Source organism: Salvelinus namaycush, chromosome 19 (assembly GCF_016432855.1).
Source record: "Salvelinus namaycush isolate Seneca chromosome 19, SaNama_1.0, whole genome shotgun sequence".
In the NCBI taxonomy this organism is placed as follows: Eukaryota; Metazoa; Chordata; class Actinopteri; order Salmoniformes; family Salmonidae; genus Salvelinus; species Salvelinus namaycush.
In genome coordinates, this window is record NC_052325.1 from 28,945,570 (window position 1) to 28,965,959 (window position 20,390).

The 20,390-nt window shown below is 44.5% G+C and overlaps 2 protein-coding genes across 2 annotated transcripts; both read left to right on the plus strand.

The window, feature by feature from the left end:
• Positions 1 to 283: 283 nt before the first annotated feature.
• LOC120063970 (serine/arginine repetitive matrix protein 1-like) lies at positions 284 to 15,033 on the plus strand. Its single transcript, XM_039014279.1, has 8 exons — positions 284 to 393; positions 1,055 to 1,162; positions 1,762 to 1,969; positions 2,530 to 2,606; positions 2,690 to 5,746; positions 12,933 to 13,591; positions 13,858 to 13,965; positions 14,076 to 15,033. The coding sequence occupies exons 2-8, from the start codon at positions 1,135 to 1,137 to the stop codon at positions 14,076 to 14,078; spliced, it is 4,140 nt and encodes a 1,379-aa protein (XP_038870207.1). The 5' UTR covers positions 284 to 393; positions 1,055 to 1,134; the 3' UTR covers positions 14,079 to 15,033.
• A 657-nt stretch (positions 15,034 to 15,690) lies between these two features.
• Positions 15,691 to 19,065, plus strand: mab21l3 (mab-21-like 3; the record flags this gene model as incomplete). Its single annotated transcript, XM_039014280.1, has 7 exons — positions 15,691 to 15,843; positions 15,947 to 16,018; positions 16,095 to 16,286; positions 17,455 to 17,554; positions 17,903 to 18,084; positions 18,168 to 18,362; positions 18,528 to 19,065. Coding segments are annotated over 7 exons (1,128 nt in total), but the record flags the coding sequence as incomplete, so codon positions are not given.
• Between the last annotated feature and the right edge of the window lie 1,325 nt (positions 19,066 to 20,390).

Genomic DNA, 20,390 nt, shown 5'->3' on the forward strand with positions numbered 1-20,390 from the left:
CGTCCCAAACCCAAGGATATGTGATAGCACTAACCCTTGGGCTTGTAGAGAAAAAAACCTTACTACTTGTCTCAAGCTAAAGTGATTAGGTCAAGTTTATATTTCTATGGCCCCTGTTTTCTATGCATCTGATATAAAAACATAAAGAAGATTAAGTAGTAGATGTGTTTATAAAAAAAAAAAAAAAGATTTTTATGTTAAATGCAGAGGGCTTGTCACCTCTGAGTTGTCATGGAGATAATATCCGCTCGCAATTTGCCGCCCAGCAGGGCATTCTGGGATTACGGGGTCCCCCAAACTGTCATGGCGTCCTAGGAAGATGGCGACTGCCATACAACAGGCTTTCCTGGAGTATCTAATAATTTAAATTCAAGGCATTTGAGACATAGCTAGGTAAGAAAACGATGTAAATGTGTGTTATACAACAACTATCGGTTGTCTACAGATAAATATATATTTTTTTAGATGAGTCAAGACAAATAATCTACAGACGGCTAGCAAGCTGGCTAACGTTTGTCGAGTGAGGCCGGGTGCTGATTACGGCGTGTCTTTGTTAGCTAACATGAAGTGGCTAGCCAGATTGCATTTTAATTTTAACACAATTATTAAAAGTAGTTAAGCTAAAGCTAGCTAACTTGTTGTTGGACACTTGTTGATAACTAGAAAGCATTAACGAGCTACGCTAGCTATATGAAGTTAACTAGGTAGCACTAGCGAGCTGACGTTACTTAACTACTTTGGTTGCTATTTAGTTAGCTTAGCTAAATCGTAGCCAGTGATCTGCCTGGTTAACTATCAAGTGTTATTGCCAGTTGAGATGGGCGATTACAAAACGGTTGCCTGCCTCTGTAAGTGGGTCATTGGTTATGTAATGCTGCTGCAGAGAGTGTGTTTTTATTTTTGTTGTGTACCTATACTTAGTGTAACCCTGTGGACACTCATAGCAGTTTTTTTAACGGTAACGTTAGTATTTCATGTAATTAATCTGTATTGTCTTGACATTCTGAAACAAACCGTTGTGTGCCCTGGTGGCCTGCTCTGTTTTTCCCAATAGTGACTGAGGGCCAAGAGAACAGTGGACTGCCAGGGGCCAGCGGTTTTTAGGCCATCAATCACCCCCACAGAGCTGATAAAATGGAGTGTGCAGTTGACACTCAGCCAGGTTTGTGATCATGATTTGCAGAAATATCCCTGTAATGTGAGGGATAGTTATTCTCACACAGATGGTTATACCTAAATTTGGGAAATTCATGGACTGAGACATTTTCAACTGACCTTTACTTGATTATCATTTGGAAGGTACCAGTGAATTATAAAATGATGTTCGTGGTTGCTGGTGGAACTCTGAAAAACAAGGAAATATTCAGAAGGATATTAAGAAGATATCCTCTTTCTGTGGATTCAATATTTTTCTGAGTATTCTTAACAATTAGCATACTTCCAAATTAAGGAAGTATGCGCAAGTAAAGGTTTGTTGAAGGTTTCTTTACCATGCTTTCAATAGACCATCGGCTCAACCTCAAACATAAACTAGCTATGATGCTGGATTGGCTAGATCATGATATGCCAATGACACACACCAGAGGTTGCCATGCCTCTGCCTGGCCACCCTTTCATTAGGAATTGATTTCACACGTTGTCCATGTGAACTCCCCATATTCCGAATCTATCATAACAAAGAAATGTGATTGGTTAATCTGTGACTAAAGAATGTGGTAGTATAATCTTTAAATGAGGAATGTAATTGGTTAATCTGTGCAGGTGGGGACGAGGCTGCAGAGCAAGAACACACTCTGGAGGAAACATCTGCAAAGGAAGGAAGTGAGACGCCGCAGAAGAAGAACAAGAAGCACAAAAAACACAAGAGCAAGAAGAAGAAGAAGAAACGTGGCAAGGGAGAGCGAGAGACAAGCTCAGAGTCGGCCGCAGAGTCCGACGTAGAAAAGCCGGCAATCAGAACCAGAGCAGGGTGAGGCTCCTCCCATTAGAACCAGAACATGGTTTGACTCATCCCATGAGAACCATAACTCTGCTAGATTCCGCCCATTACAACCAGACCAGGGCTGCGTTCAGTTTGCTTGAATGTTTGCTACTTTGCGGAACAGCTTGTACTGAATGACACATTTCCCCAAAACCTTGTATGTTCTTGAACAGATACGTTTGCTCCGTTTGGTGGGTGTGCCGGGGTGTGGCTTGGAGCAATGATTTATGTATTTAAAGGGAAGAGGTGCATTTTGAAGCTACAACCCAACCCCTCCCTGTTTTTTTTAACTGACTTCAGTACAGCATCGTTTCTGTTCAATTGAACGTTCTATTACGTTTTTATGTACTGAATGCAGCCAAGTGCTGGGCAGAACAGCGTGTTGCCTGGTCACCTCTAGATGGTTTCCACACTGGAATATAGGAGTTAAAGCAGCAGAAATGTAAATCCAACAGGCTCTTGTTTGTTTGGCTCTATACCATTGGGACTATTCTGATTATAGTATTCATTATATTTGCTGCTATAATCAATATATTTTCTGTTTTTAGCTTGAGGAGTGCTGGCCCAGTGGCCTCCGATACAGGAGTAGACACGAAAGAGGAGGCAACAAAGGACTTGATCACAGGTAAGGAGTTTGGGCCGGGTGTAGGAAACAAACCGATGCAAAGTGATTTGTTTTTACTGATGCTTGTGTACCTGTCCACACAGCTATACCTGAGGTAGAAGGTGATGCTAAAGCCAGAAAACACAAAAGACATGCTGGGAAAAAGAAGAGAAAAAGGAGGAGAAAAGGTGAAGAAAAGCAGGAGAAGAACTCTTCTTCACACTCCCTATCAGAGAGCGAATCTATGTCAGGAACAGATTCTGAGTCTGAGGGGAAGCCAGCTGGCATGGTAGTGCAGGCTGTTCCCATGCAGTCTAAGGCCAGGCAAGAGGAGAGAGTTCCCTCCCTATGCATAACTTTGGCCCAAAAAGAGGAATCTCTGAAAGTGATGTGTCAACCCTCAGATAATGAGTCTGCAGATGCAGGAGGAAAGGCAGAAGAGAAGGTTCCACCTGCTAACAGGGAGAACCAAACCATCTCTGTCATAAAGCCGGAAGATCCACGGAGCGACGGGAGCTTCAGCCACACCCAGGAGCTTCCTGACATCATCCCCAAGCAGGATGGCCAGAAGGAGGAAACCAACCCAGAGCAGAGGTCAAAGGTGAAGAACAAGGCTCCCTCCAGGTCAAGGTCAGGGTCGCTGACAGACACTAAGCTGGCTAGATCGAGTCTTAGTCGTTCGTCAAGCCCGAAGCGGTCCAGATCAAGTCGCAGTCGTTCACGAAGCCCAGCGCGATTGTCTGGTCAGCCTGTGTCTGGCAGGGGCAGGTCTCGATCTGGCTCAAAAAGCATGACTCCCAAGAGGAAGCAGTCCAAGTCCCCCAAAAGGACAAGACGCAAGTCCCCTTCTCTGTCCCCCAGGAGAGGACGCAAGTCCCCTTCTCTGTCCCCCAGGAGAGGACGCAAGTCCCCTTCTCTGTCCCCCAGGAGAGGACGCAAGTCCCCTTCTCTGTCCCCCAGGAGAGGACGCAAGTCCCCTTCTCTGTCCCCCAGGAGAGGACGCATGTCCCCCAAGAGGGGATGCAAGTCCCCTTCTCTGTCCCCTAAGAGACGACGTATGTCTCCTCTGTCCCCCAGGAGAGGACGCAAGTCATCTCCTCTGTCCCCTTGGAGAGGACGCAAGTCTCCTTCTGTGTCCCCTAGACGAGGGCGCAAGTTGTCTCCTCTGTCCCCTAGACGAGGGCGCAAGTTGTCTCCTCTGTCCCCTAGAAGAGGGCGCAAGTTGTCTCCTCTGTCCCCTAGACGAGGGCGCAAGTTGTCTCCTCTGTCCCCTAGACGAGGGCGCAAGTTGTCTCCTCTGTCCCCTAGACGAGGGCGCAAGTTGTCTCCTCTGTCCCCTAGACGAGGGCGCAAGTTGTCTCCTCTGTCCCCTAGACGAGGGCGCAAGTTGTCTCCTCTGTCCCCTAGACGAGGGCGCAAGTTGTCCCCTTCTTTGTCCCCTAGGAGAGGGCGCAAGTTGTCCCCTTCTCTGTCCCCTAGGAGAGGGCGCAAGTCCTCTCCTTTGTCCCCTAGGAGAGGCCGCAAGTCTCTGTCTAAATCCCCTAGGAGAGGACGCAAACTGTCTCCATCTCCCAGACGAGGGCGGCGGTCTGAGTCCAGGTCACATGGCTGTGTCAGAAGGTCGAGGACCAGAACCCCCCCCCCTCGTCGAGGTAGGCGTCCGTGGTCCCGCTCGCCTGTGAGGCAGACTCGCCGTTCACGCTCCAGATCTAGACGGCTCCATCGCTCCCGGTCCATGAGGAGAGGACGGCATTCCCAGAGCAGCTCCCCGTCTCGCAGAAAGAGGTCCCCCCCAAGGACACGACGGTCCCGGTCTCCGGTCAGGAGAGGCAGGCGAACTCGTTCCCGCTCCGTCGTGATCCTGAAGAGGAACAGGAAAGGCTCACGGTCCAAATCCCCACGGGGCAAGGACAACAAGTCCCGCTCCCGGAGCCGCAGGATATCCAGGTCACCAGTCAAGAAAATACGTTCTAGTTCACCGAAGCGGAGCAGGACAAAGTCCAGATCCCCAGGACGCAGTAAACCATCAACATCACGATCCCTATCGCCGCGTAACCAGTCCAAGTCTCATCCTAAATCCAAATCCCAGAAAATAAACAAGCGTTCAATGTCAAAATCACCCATCAGCGACAAATCCAAGTCTGTCTCAAGCGACAGGCAATCTGAGAGCGTATCCCCAGAACGCTCAAGATCCAGGTCTACTGCCAAGGACCTAAAGTCTCCAAAAATGGCTGACAAGCATACTGCAGACACGACTGTGAATAATGAAGCGTCGACTAAGCCTGTTGGGGAAGCTGTAGCTGCAGCAGAGCCCTGGAAGCCCTTCACTTTGGCTGCTGCCTCCAGATCTACCACACAGGGTAAGCCAGTGGCTGGGCATGCTGAAGAGAGAACCTCTGAGATTCCATCTGAAGACCATGACTCCGCAGAAGAAGAGCCAAAGGTGGCAAGAAGCCCAACAAGCTCCTCTGAAGAAGAGCCAGATGAGCATGCTACTTCCAGGTCTGTTTCACCAGAGACTGTTCCTGCTGATCGCCGCTCCAGGTCCTCACCTTCTAACTCTCCCATTAAGAAGACATTTTCAAAACAACGGCAGTCCTCAACGTCAGCGTCTCCTACTAGGAAGTCCCGATCACCTGCCGGTAGGAAGATGTCCACCTCTCCCTCATGGAGGTGCTCCCGGTCCAAGTCCATCTCTCCCTCTCAGTCCAAGTCTGCCTCCAGAAGGAGACGTTCCAAGTCCCCAGCCAGGAAAAGGAAGTCTGTCTCCCCGCCTACCAAACGGAAGAAGAGGTCTAAGTCCAGAAGTCCGGCCCGGCGCAGGAGATCACGGTCTAAGTCACCGGTACGGCGCAGGAAGTCACGTTCCAAGTCCAGAACCAGGACCAAGCGCTCGAAGTCCCGCTCCCCGGCCAGAAGGAAGAGGTCCAAGTCCGCAGACAGGAGCAAACGCTCCAAGTCTCGCTCTCCAGGCCGGAGGAGAAGGTCCCGCTCCGGGTCGCGGCGGCGGCGGCCCGTCATGCGGAATCGCTCGTTTGACCGACGCGACCGATGGAAACGGGAACCAAGCCACTCCCCAATCCTCATCCTCCGCAAGCGCCGTTCCACATCTCGAGGCCGCCGCAGTGCCAGCAAGACCCCTCCTCGTCTCACTGAGCTGGGTAAGACTACACCTATATATAATCAGGGTTGGGCGGATTAATTGAAACATGTAATCGGTTAGTGATTAGTTGCATGAAAAATAAAGTAATCAGTAAGGTAATTCTTTGGAATACTCAAAATAGTAACAATCGATTTACATTGATTACTTTTGGTGTACTTTAACTTCTAACACTTAGGGGCCTATAAAATTGGTTTTATTTTTTTGCCTGATTTAGTTGCCTGATTTTTAGTTCAGTTTTTTCCAATATTCAGTATTCTTTGTTTTGTTTTTCTCAGGTTTGTTTTGTAAAAAAAAAAAAAATCGAAATTGTATGTTCTAAGTCCACAACAATGCTTAAACCACATCAGGAGACCACTTTTGACGTCAGATTTTTATGTATTTTTTAATATTACATTTTTTTTTATTTTTTTATTGTGGGTGTAGTAGTCCTTTAACCTCTCTTGGGTACATGAGACATTAGCGTCCCACCTCTTCAACAGCCAGTGAAACTGCTGGGCGCCAAATTCAAATACAGAAATACTAATTATAAAAATTCAGAAAACTAAATCTTTAAACCTATGTAAAATATGTTAACTTCTTGTGAATCCAACCACGGTGTCAGATATAAAAAATGCTTTACGGCGAAAGCATACCTTACGATTATTTGAGAACATAACCCAGCAGACAAATCATTACAAACAGTAACCAGCCAAGTAGAAGAGTTACACTAGTCAGAAATAGAGATAAAATGAATCCCATACCTTTGATCTTCATATGGTTGAACTCAGCAGACATTCATTAACTCAATAAAGGTTCCTTTTGTTCGATAAAGTCTCTTTATATCCAAAAACCTCAGTTTTGTTCGTGTTTTCTTCAGTAATCCACAGGCTCAAACGCAGTCACAACAGGCAGACAAAAAATCCAAATTGTATCCGTAAAGTTCATAGAAACATGTCAAACGATGTTTATATTCAATCCTCAGGTTGTTTTTAGCCTAAATAATCGATAATATTTCAACCGGACGACAACGTCGTCAATATAAAAGGTAAACAAGAAAGGCACTCTCTCGGTCGCGCGCATGAAAAAGCTCTGTGACACTTTAGGGTCCACTCATTCAGACTGCTCTTACTTCCTCATTTTTCAGAATACAAGCCTGAAACAATTTCTAAAGACTGTTGACATCTAGTGGAAGGCATATGAACTACAATTTGAGTCCTAAGTCAACAGATACTGTCATGGCATTAAATAGAAAAAAACAACTTCCCGAATGGATTCTGTCAAATCAGTTCTGTTATACTCACAGACACTATTTTAACAGTTTTGGAAACTTTAGAGTGTTTTCTATCCAAATCTACCAGTTATATGCATATTATATCTTCTGGGCCCGAGAAGCAGGCAGTTTAATTTGAGCATGCTTTTCATCTAAAATTCCGAATGCTGCCCCCTACACTAGAGAAGTTAATGCAAGTCCGCCAGCCAGAGACCATTGTTTGGTTAGCAGTGTTTCTGTAGCGCTCATTTGATTGCCGAGTTGGCTAAATAAATTAACTTGATTTATGCAAATAATCATATCATTCTGCCAGGTAGGCATTGGCTACTTTCTTAACATTTAATTGAGAAGGTTTTTGGGAACGGCTTTCAATTTACCAGTAGACTGTTGTCATTAGCATTATCGCTAACGGCTACACAGTGTAGACTACACATGTGCGCACCGCACAACACACACAGACGGGCATTCCTGTGCCATTTCAGACTGTTTCAGGATAATAATCTGTTGTCAGGCAAATTAAATGAATTTTCTAATAAGTTCAATACATATTTTATATTGTTGAATTCCATTTCCAAATTGGAACTAGTGTGGGAGCATAGCTTAAAAAACCTGGAATTCACATGTTCTATTTTATGTGCAAGAGCATAGTCACAGTACTCCGTGTAAAACGTTTCAGTTTCAATCGTCTTGTAAAGTCTTGCTTAAATCAGTGATTGTCATGAATGTGTGGTTTGACAACTAGGCAATTATTCTTTTTCTATCAAAATAGGGTTCCAGGTTCTTTAAAAAAATGTATATTTTTTATATTTTATAAATATACATTAGTTTGTCTAAATCTTTTGGGGCACTAATATCACATAATTAGTTAATTCATTTGGGGGCTAATTCCACAACTGATGAAGTGACTAGCTAGTTTCCTAACTAAATAAAGATCATTATTACTGATAGATAGCCATGTAGTTGATGTAGTAGCGACGCCCAGAAATCTGCTCCTTTTACTCTCTGTTCCGAACGCACTAGACGACAAGTTCTTATAGCCTTTAGCCGTACCCTTATCCTACTACTCCTCTGGTGATGTAGAGATTAACCCAGGCCCTGCAGCCCCCAGCACCACTCCCATTCCCCCAGGCGCTCTCATTTGTTGACTTCTGTAATCGTAAAAGCCTTGGTTTCATGCATGTTAACATCAGAAGCCTCCTCCCTACGTTTGTTTTATTCACTGCTTTAGCACACTCCACCAACCCTGAGGTCCTAGCCGTGTCTGAATCCTGGTTTAGGAAGGCCACCAAAAATCCGGAAATTTCCACTCCCAACTACATTTTCCGACAAGATAGAACTGCCAAAGGGGGTGGAGTTGCAATCTACTGCAGAGATAGCCTGCAGAGTTCTGTCATGCTATCCAGGTCTGTGCCCAAACAATTCGAGCTTCTACTTTTAAAAATCCACCTTTCCAGAAACAAGTCTCACTGTTGCTGCTTGTTATAGACCCCCCTCAGCCCCCAGCTGTGCCCTGGACACCATATGTGAATTGATTGCCCACAAATCTATCTTCAGAGTTCGTACTGTTCGGTGACCTAAACTGGGATATGCTCAACACCACGGCCGTCCTTCAAACTAAGCTAGATGCCCTCAGTCTCACACAAATTATCAAGGAACACTAAACGCTAAATCCGTAACCATGGGCACCCTCTTGGATGTCATCCTGACCAACTTGCCCTCTTAATACATCTCTGCCGTCTTCAACCAGGATCTCAGCGATCACTGCCTTTTTGCCTGTGTCCGTAATGGGTCCGCGGTCAAACGACCACCCCTCATCACTATCAAACGCTCCCTAAACACTTCAGCGAGCAGGCCTTTATAATCGACCTGGCCTGGGTATCCTGGTAGGATATTGACCTCATCCCGTCAGTAGAGGATGCCTGGTTGCTCTTTAAAAGTGCTTTCCTCACCATCTTAAATAAGCAAGCCCCATTCAAAAAAAATTGAACTAAGAACAGATATAGCCCTTGGTTCATCCCAGACTTGACTGCCCTTGACCAGCACAAAAACATCCTGTGGCGTTCTGCATTAGCATCGAATAGCCTCCGCAATATGCAACTTTTCAGGGAAGTCAGGAACCACACAGTCAGTTAGGAAAGCTAAGGCTAGCTTTTTCAAACAGAAATTTGCATCCTGTAGCACTAATTCCCAAAAATGTTGGTGACACTGTAAAGTCCATGGAGAATAAGAGCACCTCCTCCCAGCTGCCCACTGCACTGAGGCTAGGAAACACTGTCACCACAGATAAATCTACGATTATCGAGAATTTCAATAAGCATTTTTCTTATTGAAATTGACAACAGCTCTGCACCCCCGCAGCAACATGCCCAAGCCCCCCTTGCTTCTCCTTAACCCAAATCCAGACAGCTAATGTTCTGAAAGAGCTGCAAAATCTGGATCCCTAAAAATCAGCATGGCTAGACAATCTGGACCCTCTCTTTCTAAAATTATCCACCAAAATTGTTTCAACCCCTATTATTAGTCTGTTCAACCTCTTTCGTATCGTCTGAGATCCCCAGAGATTGGAAAGCTGCCGCGGTCATCCCCCTCTTCAAAGGGGGAGACTCTCTAGACCCAAACTGTTATAGACCTATATCCATCCTGCCCTGCCTTTCTAAAATCTTCGAAAGCCAAGTTAACAAACAGATCACCGACCATTTCGAATCCAACCGTACCTTATCGACTATGCAATCTGGTTTCCGAGCTGGTCATGGGTGCACCTCAGCCACGCTCAAGGTCCTAAACGATATCATAATCTCCATCAATAAAATACAGTACTGTGCAGCCGTATCGATCGACCTGGCCAAGGCTTTCGACTCTGTCAATCACCGCATTCTTATCGGCCGACTCAACAGCCTTGGTTTCTCAAATGACTGCCTCACCTGTTTCACCAACCACCCCTCAGACAGAGTTCAGTGTGTCAAATCGGAGGGCCTGTTCGGACCTCTGGCAGTCTCTATGGGGGTGCCACAGGGTTCAATTCTCAGGCCGACTTTTTTCTCTGTATATATCAATGTCGCTCTTTCTGCTGGTGATTCTCTGATCCACCTCTACGCAGACGACAACATTCTGTATACATCTGGCCCTTCAATGCCACACAACACTCCTTCCGTGGCCTCCAACTGCTTGTAAATGCTAGTAAAACTAAATGCATGCTCTTCAACCGACTGCTGCCCACGCCCGCCCGTCTAGCATCACTACTCTGGACAATTCCGACTTAAAATATGTGGACAACTACAAATACCTAGGTGTCCGGTTAGACTGTAAACTCTCCTTCCAGACTCACATTAAGCATCTCCAATTCAAAATTAAGTCGAATCGGCTTTCTATTTCGCAACAAAGCCTCCTTCACTCATGCTGCTTTGTAAAACTGACTATCCTACCGATCCTTGACTTTGGCGATGTCATTTACAAAATATCCTCCAACACTCTACTCAGCAAATTGGATGTAGTCTATCAGTGCCATCTGTTTTGTCACCAAAGCCCAATATACTACCCACCACTGCGACCTGTATGCTCTCGTTGGCTGGTCCTCGCTACATATTCGTCGCCAAACCCACTGGCTCCAGGTCATCTATAAGTCTTTGCTAGGTAAAGCCCCGCCTTATCTCAGCTCACTGGTCACCATAGCAACACCCACCTGTAGCACTCGCGCCAGCAGGTATATTTCACTGGTCATCCCCAAAGCCAACACTTCCTTTGGCTGCCTTTCCTTCCAGTTCTCTGCTGCCAATGACTAGAACGAATTGCAAAAATCACTGAAGCTGGAGTCTTATCTCCCTGTCTAACTTTAAGCATCAGCTGTCAGAGCAACTTACTGATCACTGTACCTGTACACAACCCATCTGTAAATAGCACACCCAACTACCTCATTCCCATATTGTTATTTATCTTCTTGCTCTTTTGCACCCCAGTATCTCTACTTGCACATCATCATCTGCACATCTATCACTCCAGTGTTAATGCTAAATTGTATTTATTTCGCCTCTATGGCCTATTTATTGCCTCACCTTCCTAATCTTCTACATTTGCACACACTGTATACAGATTTTTCTATTGTGTTATTGTCTACGTTTGTTTGTGTAACTCTGTTGTTTTCGTTGCACTGCTTTGCTTTATATTGGCCAGGTCGCAGTTGTAAATGAGAACATGTTCTCAACTGGCCTACCTGGTTAAATAAAGGTGAAATAAAATAATATGCGGTGCCTTAAGAAATGTACACTCCTTGACTGTTTCTACATTTTGTTGTTTCAGCCTAAATTTAAAATGGATTCAATTTAGATTTTTAGTCACTGCCCTACTACACACAATACCCCCTAATGTCAAAGTGGAATTATGTTTTTAGAATTTTTTACTTAAAAAAATAATACAAGCTGAAATGTCTTGACTCTATAAGTATTCAACCTAAATACGTTCTCTAGTTGCATGGACTCCCTCTGTGTGCAATAGTGTGTAACATGATTTTTTTATTGACTAACTCATCTTTTTACCCCACTCATACAATTAATTATCTGTAAGGTCCCTGAGTTGAGCAGTGAATTTCAAACAAAGATTCAACCACAAAGACCACAGAGGTTTTCCAATGCCTTGCAAAGATGTTCATATGGGTTAAATGGAATAGTAAATGAAATATGGACACTCACACATTTTTTACAACCCAGGTGTGCAAAACTCTTAGACTTACCCGGAAAGACTCACAGCTTTAATCTCTGACAAAGGTAATTCTAAAATGTATTGACACAGGGGGTTGAATACTTACCTAATCAAGAAATATTTGTGTCTTATTTTTCATACATCTTTTTTTAATATTTTTTTTTTATTTTTTTTTACAAATGTTCAAATTTTTTGTATTTTGTGTAGGTTGTTGACAAAAATTGACAATTAAATTCATTTTAATCCCACTTTGTAACACAACAAAATGTGGGAAAAGTTGAGTTGTATATCCTTTCTGAAGGCACTGTATATCAGTACATTTTATGTATAGGTTTATGCACCCACATTGAATGACTGAAGTGAGTGCCCTTTGTTCAATATTAAATTCAGTTCAGACTAGAAAGCTGGGACCCTTTTCTCTTCAGTAACAATGGTGGTTGCTTTCGATACTGTGTTTTCCCTGCGATTAGGCCTACATTTTGAAATATTCAGAAATCAGAAAGCATTTCACAAAGGAGAGGCAGAGAGTGAAACTGCACTGTTTCAAAGCAGCAATCAGGAACTCTTGTCCAGATCAGGGTTTCCCAAACTCTGTCCTGGGGTCTCCCCAGCGTGCACATTTTGGTTTTTGCCTTAGTACTACACAGCTGATTCAAATAGTCAAAGATTGATGATGAGTTGGTTATTTGAATCAGCTGTGTAGTGCTAGAGCAAAAACCAAAACGTGCCCCCAGGGGAGACCCCAGGACAGAGTTTGGGAAACGGGTCCAGATGAGTGTGATTGACCAGTGGGCCAGTTGTAAATGTTTTGGAAGCCTTATCTATTAATTCAATCACAAAAGAAGCTGTCCACCCTTGATGGGCGATCAATAGAATCTCTGAGAGCATGTGAGAAGTCTTGATGGTGTGCTAAATGACAGCGACGAGTTTTAATAACATTTTCCTCTTGATATTAGAATATAATCCCAAAAGTAATCAGCCGTATATGCTTTTCAAAATTAGAGTTGATCAATTACTTAATTTTTGTTATCGGATTACGTAATCCCGGTTACATGTAATTCGTTACTACCCAACCATGGGTATAATATCCAATGTACTGTTATTGTTTAATACCCTCAGTTTAATGGTGGCTGTTCTAGGCACCTTAGAACAGATTAGGTCTGAGAAGGTAGTCTGAAATTCCGGCTGTTGACAGATGTCTGTTCCCTCCTCTCTCTTTCCTCTCCCCTTTCTCTATTCACAGACAAAGACCAGCTCCTGGAGATAGCGAAGGCCAATGCAGCAGCCATGTGTGCTAAAGCAGGTGTGCCCATCCCAGAGAGTCTGAGACCCAAGGCCATCCTCCAGCTGCCCCTGCCCAACCCAGCCCCAACTCCCCTGAATCTGCCACTTCCCCTGCCGTTGCCTCTCAACATGCCCGGCATGGGCATGCCCAATATGCCCAACATGAACATGCACATGCCCAACATGCACATGCCCAACATGCACATGCCCAACATGCACATGCCCAACATGCACATGCCCAACATGAATATGCCCAACATGAACATGCCCAACATGAACATGCCCAACATGAATATGAATATGCCCAATATGAATATGCCTAATATGGGCAATATGTCCAATATGGCCATGAGTGCTGCCATGGCCAGTATGACAGCTGCCACCATGACTGCAGCCCTCACCAACATGGCCCAGATGTCAAACATGCCCCAGATGGCCCCCCTCCCCACTATCACCAACAAGCCCCAGATGGCCCCCCTCCCCACCATCACCAACAAGCCCCCTCCTAGCCAGGTTCCCCAAACAACCCTTCCCCCCCTCAACCTGGACCACATAGAGGAGGTGAAGAGGAAGGTGACTCAGCAGGCCAACATCTACAGCATCAAGGAGCTCACTGAGGTAAGACTTACAAGAGGCTTCACTTGCAATGTATGTTTTATCAAAGATCTACTTAATGCATTGTGTATGTAGACTCCCTATATGGATTACAGCAAGCATTAAACTTTAGTTCAGACTCCTAGTCTTTGGTTTATGTAGTTGGGTATTTGAGGTAAGAAACAGAAGACTAGACTGTTTTTTGGGAGGGTTCTTTTGTACTACTCTGGCTGTTCACATCACAATGATTTGTGTATGTTTTTAAAATCAATCTGTGTATATGTATTTAGAAATGTAAGATGATAGCGGCGAGTAAAGAGGAGATGGCCATAGCGAAGCCACACGTGTCTGATGACGAAGATGAGGACAGGAAGCCACGCGGCAAGAGCTTCCTCAGTGTAAGAACTACCAACCTTCATCCTAACATTCACCCAACATTCACACACATTAGATGCATGATGAGCAGAGTGATGACATTGTAACTTAGACTTTTCTCTTTATTCCGCAGTAACTTTTATTTGGGGCGGATCACATGAGGCGAAAGGCTCCCCATGGAATCATCACCGGGCGGACAGAAGTGCGGGTTGTTGTGGTTACAGAGAAGGAACAGCGTCAGATACTGCCAGCCCCTTTTCCCTGGACAATCATTCCCCCCCCCCCCCCCCCCAGCCCCTCCCATCAGTGCTCTAGTTGTCTGGGTTTCCACATGCTTCCAAAGCCACGGTCGGATTCCAATGCTACAAAGTAAAAATTGGCTACATAAATTAGCTTTTTGGTCTTCATTTAGGATTAGGCATAATGTTAAGGTTAGGAGTATGTTTCAAATCAAATTTGAAGAAGAAATTGTACAAATGGGTGGGGTTTAGCCATAATTATGACTTTGTGGCTATGGAAGCTAGTGACGACCCATTGGACAGATTGGAGTGTACAGTGTGGTTACTCCTAGCTTCTACACGTTGGTCAGACAGCTGTCTGGACAATGACTGAAGATAAATGAAAGAAGGAACACACTTTCAAAGTTTTGTCGACCCTTTCTAATGTTAAACTTTTTGTGTTTAGTTTTTGTGTTCAGTGATTAAATTACCAGCTCACGGTTCCTTTAGTGACATTTTAACCTGTGAGTAAACTGCTAGGACTACCCTTGGTGCGCACACACACAGATGTCAGTAATATGATGGTCAGCTGTTTTTGTAGTGATGGGCAGACTGACCAGGTGTCTCCATTGATAAGACAAACTGATCAGGGCTTTGGAGGATCCACTCTTAATGTTTTGTCACTTCTAGTATTTCTCTATGGTGTTTTTCTGTTAAATACCTGATGTAATCTTTAGCTATTTTAATGACTTAAAATACATTTTAGGATTTCCTTGGTCAGTAGGGTATTATTTGGCTGGCTTTGTACATAATGTATTGATGATTATTAAAGGAAACCAGAAAATTACCTTTCTTGTGTTCTTTATGTAGGAGCTATTAAGGTCAGAAGTACTGATGTATATTATTTCATTCTAATCAGAGATTGGTTTAGACCTGGGATCCCAGGTGAGACTTCTCTCTGACCTCTTACAGATATATGACTAACTATGAGCCATGTGACTAAGTTTTTAAGCCCTCCCATTCATTCCACATGGACAGAACCCTATTGACCTCAGCCAGAGTTCTTCTGCTACTGGGTCCTGAGGCACTGGAGCTCCTGCCTGGCACTTCGCTGGGTCCTAAAGATCCCACTGTTGATTATTACTTTCACTTATTTGGGCTTTTCAGCCTGCACGTTCAGAGCTGTGCCAGCTATGATCATGTTGTTTGGACCATGGTGGCCCAAAGGCTCATCGAAGCTCTTTAGCATCGGAAATCAATGATGGGAGATCGATGGTGGAATGTTTTTGACAAGCCGGACCATAGTGCTAGGAAAAGGGGTCATGCAATCGTTAGTCTGTCTGGTGAATTCTGGTGGAGAGATCAGAGCTGAACTGGTTTCAGTTGAAAAGTGGAAAGGGAGAAAATGCCAGACTTTTCTGAGGAAGGGCTGGACCACTACCTACTGAATCAAGTGAGGCTCATATGCTGCTACGTAGTGTGTGGGTGTTGTGGTTATCCTGTGTGTTGATTATCGTGTAATTGTGGTTCTGTGTGTGTGAGGTGGACCTGCGGCACCGTACAGTCGGCAGGCGTGTTGAGGAGGTTCTGACGGTGCTCAGAGATCTGACCACTGAGGTCAGCAAGAAAGACGGACGCTTCCAGTCCATCGCCCACGCTGGAGTCAACAACGAGAACATCAAGGTAACACAACGACTTTAATATCTTACACAGATGGGCATTCAGTATATCTGTCAATCTACAGAATTATGGGATCCCATCTCAGTGTGTGTGTGTGTGTGTACAGGACCAGCCTGCCATGGTGTCTAAATGGGCAGCCCTCCTGAGAGGCAGATGTTCCTTCAACCCAGCCATCCAGGTAAGTCCCACTGTGCTCTGTGTATTAATATTCTGTGTGTGTCTGTGAGGGATCTGATGATTGTGTGTGTGTGTAGGTCCTGACTTCCAGCCTGGTTTTGGTCAGTGTTCCGGTGCGGGGGTTGATTGGATATCATGAGCATGTGGCTCGTCAGTGGAGATACTATTCTCTGACTGGCTCCATTCTCCCCACTCCTGTCCGTGAGCCAGAGAAACTCCACCAATGGCTGGAGCTGGAGAGCTTCACAAGCCCCGCCCAGGACTGGCAGGTGGGATATCATAGAGCAGTGAAAATAGTTAGCCAGTTAAATGTCCTAAATATTCTTAAATAACACAATATTTGGTGTGTGTGTGTCTTTTACAGCAGTGGTCACTAGTCGATCTTCAAACATTTCTGTAGAAAAGCCAATGACAAAAACTTGCACTCCTATTTATATACAATTATTTGTCTTGCGCAATTGGCGGGAGGTTCACTTGATTCAGAAGCCCTGCGTACTGGGTAGGCAAAGTGTTCCCATTTTGAACCTTTTAATTTGTCAAACTCCGCCTATCTGAATGACCAGGAGAGCTGTGGCTAAATCAAGTGCTCCTACTGCACTGGCCAATCGAATAGCTCAAATCACAGTGCCGACAGCTTCCCCGACCCCACAGCAAAGTTTGATACTAGCCTATGTGAGATTTGGTAACTTTTAAAAACCATGACCAGAGAGACTGTCGAAGAATACATCAAAGAGCTGCTGTTTGAGTGAGTTAATGTTTAAGTTTTTATTCAGCACTGTCAACATTGTTTTTATTCACCACTTACAAAACATAAAATCTGCTTCTCCCTACTTCCACTCGCACTGCAGCTGCGATGAATGAGTAGCCAAGTGTATCGATAGGCCTGCATTTTTATTATTAGCAGCTCGTCGTGTCTATTTTAATATTGAGGATTTATTTTTATTTTTCTGGTCATAGAAACAACATTAATTTGTACATAAGCGGTGCGACTTGAGTTTCCCCATCAGGTGGAAGACTGTTCCCCTCTCTCTGGTCAGTCTCACTGGAGGAAAGGAGAGAGCAGGGACCTTAAGAGGCAGACCCTGCTCTTTCCCTCCCTCTGCTGAGACTGACCATCAGACGCAAGTATCAGCAGTCCAATCAAATAAAAAGCTATTTATTAAAATTTATGCTCAGTAGTTCCTGGCAAGTTAAACACCAACTGATCTATTTTGTTATCAAAGGTTGCGTTTTGAAACACATAATATGGTCTGAGAAGAAAAAAATTGTCAGGCCAAGCATATAGCCAACATGCTGTGATGTATTAGGCCTATTGCACAAACCTCATTCTTACAAAAGTGTTTTTATTAGGTTAATGTTGTATAGGCTTGTTTAAAGTCATGTTTTTGACTGCGAACGTGATCTTCACTCCAAAGGTTGGTGACCACTGTTTTACAGGATGCCAAAGTGTGTGTTGAGGGAGACATTGTACCGGCCAAGGTGGTCAGTCTCTTCAGAGAACAACTAGAGACCGCCATACTGACCTGCAGCTTCAGTGGTGAGTGTGTGGCGGGGCAGGACAGGCCGTGGATTAGACTGATCAGACCTCCCACACACTGGAAAAGCTTTCCGTCACATTGAATACCTCTACAAGCAACATACACACACTGGCAACAGTGTTGATAGGTGTTGGGCCAGAGTAAAATCTATAAACTGACCAGGCCAAAGGCTTCCCTCGTAGCAAAAGTGCACACACGCACACATTCTAACCTGATCGTGTGTGTGTGTGTGTGTGTGTGTGTGTGTGTGTGTGTGTGTGTGTGTGTGTGTGTGTGTGTGTGTGTGTGTGTGTGTGTGTGTGTGTGTGTGTGTGTGTGTGTGAGAGAGAGAGTGTGAGCGAACGTAGGTAAGGTCAGCATCTTGGAGTCTGTGGGTTCGGTAGTGCGTGTTGCCATAGAGACGGCGGAGGGTGTGATGGAGGCAGAACTTGTTCCCACTGTGGAGCTGATCAACTATTGGCCGAAGAAAGCCCGCTGGCCCCGCCTTCTGCAGCGCTGGCCAACCACAGAGAGAGCTCGCTGCATCAAGGTCTCAGCTTGGAAACATGCTTTCTAACCCTTATAACCTTCTACACCCTAACTTACTTTCTCTCTATCTCTCCCTCTCTTCAGTCGTTTGGGTTTAACCTCATGGCAACGTCTAATTACCACTGGCTGTTGTCGTTCTCACGGGCGGAGCAGGCGTTGCTAGTGGCCGTTGATGAGGACGGTGGTTGCCGTAGGAAGTGTTACCGTGTTGTCAGACAGCTGAAGGAGGACACCTGGTGTCCCGGCACCAAGCCTGTCATCACAGCCTTCCACCTGCAGGTACCCAATCACAATGCAATGTCCCTGCACAAGGACTGCCCCCTTTTCATACAGCCTCAGTTAACCAATCAACTCTCACCCTTTCAGATGTTCAAAGTTATATTATATATTTCTGGTGTACATAGTCATCACTCTCTGCATTTATCCTTCTCGCTCTCTCTGCAGACTCTGTTGTTCTGGTGCTGTGAGAAGTTTCCATGTGGGCGTGACTGGCGCTGTGTAAAGGAGTGTGTGCTGCGTGTAGCCAGGAAGCTGTTGAAGTGTGTGAGCCAGCGCTACCTGAGACACTACTTTGTCCGCTCCTACAACCTGCTGAAGTACAGTAACACCACAGAGTTAGACCACACAGCCCAGAAGATCAATGACTTTATAGCCAACCCCAGCCTCTATGTCCACTAAACACTGATTATTAACACCAATTCTAGCATGATGTTTTTATTGCTATTATTCTTGTCTATCCTAATGTTGCAAACATAAAATTAATACAAGGTTGTGTTCAGTAGGGCACAGCCTACCAAAACATTTGTAGCAGTAGCTTTTTACTTAGTCAAATTCCTGTACATGCAAATGTCTTTGGTGAATAAAGATGATTCTGATTCACAGCATAGCAAAACATTTTGCATGAGGTAATGAACATCCTTATTGAACAAGTCAGAAGTTGTTTTTATTCTGTACCTAAATAAAGTAGTTTTCTTATATTGCATACATTGTTGCTTCTGTTGAAATTGTGGTTTCCAAAAAACACTTTTAGAACTGCCTCTACGTTTATGATCCAGCAGAGGGCAGCATCGCTCCACTACCTGTTTGTGTGTCCTGCAGATGAGACTAGGGTTACTAAAAAGACCACAGGAGAGAGCTAGTCCTCACATTGCTTCACAGGTAGGGTTGCAAAGGGAGGGTTTATTACTGGTAACTTTTTACATTTACCAGTAAACTACCAGCATTTTGGTCACTTTTATGTTTTTTTTTTTTTTGGGGGGGTGGGGGTTATCCCATGACATCTAGTGGCCTTTTTTGGTTACTTCAGATTATCACAGGTGTCTAATTATTGCTGGCCCTCTGTGTGGCCTTATCACATGTAAAATAATAAAATAAAAAATGAACTTTTGGACAATATGGGCACAGATATAAAAAATTAATACTATATGAATACTTTTTATATAATTTACCAAAATTGCCATAGATTAACTGTTCTGGTAACTTACCAGTAGCTTTGTAGCCCTACTCACAGCAGACATCTGATGCAGGCTTTATATGGGAAGACATACAGTATCTGACTGAATGGCAAGGGCGGCACGGTCCTCCTAGGCACCCGTTTTAGGGACTTGTGGATTTATAAACTTACCCTCATGCACTGAACTGTATTGGGCTGATGTATGCATACCCAGTCTGTTTTGTTTTCCTGAGAGGATGGATGGATAATAACCGGGACTCGAGTGGGTCCAGATTGGGTCCTGTTTGATTGTCATCGGTTTTCGGGTCTATGTAACTACAGCTGATGGACCCGAATGGACCCGACCACGGCTCTGAATAGCCTACAGCATATTTATTTTACGCTCATAAGGAATTTATTGACTTATAGAAGGCTTAGCCAACATATTTTGTATTTTATTAGGATCCCCATTAGCTATTGCAAAAGCAGCAGCTACTCTTCTTGGGGTCCACATAAAACATGAAACATTACATAATACAGAACATTAATAGACATGAACGGCTCTGTATTTTTTTAAAGGCACACTTAGCCAACATATCAATACATACACACAAACTATCTAGGTCAAATACGGGGGAGGCGTTGTGCCGTTGCTCTATCTGTTTTCTGAAACCAGGTATGCTGTTCAGTTGAGAAATATGAGATGGAACAGTGTTCCATGCAATAATAGCCCTATATAATACTGTATGCTTTCTTGAAGTTGTTCTGGATTTGGGGACTGTGGAAAGACCCCTGATGGCATGTCTGGTGGGGTAAGTGTGTGTGCGAGAGCTGTGTGTGTGTATGTTGACTATGCAAACAATTTGGGGTTTTCA

Coding starts and splice junctions, on each gene's coding strand:
- LOC120063970 (XM_039014279.1), top strand. CDS start 1,135: ATGGAGTGTGCAGTTGACACTCAGCCAG. Junction 5,747..12,932: donor TCCTCGTCTCACTGAGCTGG/GTAAGACTACAC, acceptor CTCTATTCACAG/ACAAAGACCAGCTCCTGGAG. Junction 13,592..13,857: donor GCATCAAGGAGCTCACTGAG/GTAAGACTTACA, acceptor ATATGTATTTAG/AAATGTAAGATGATAGCGGC.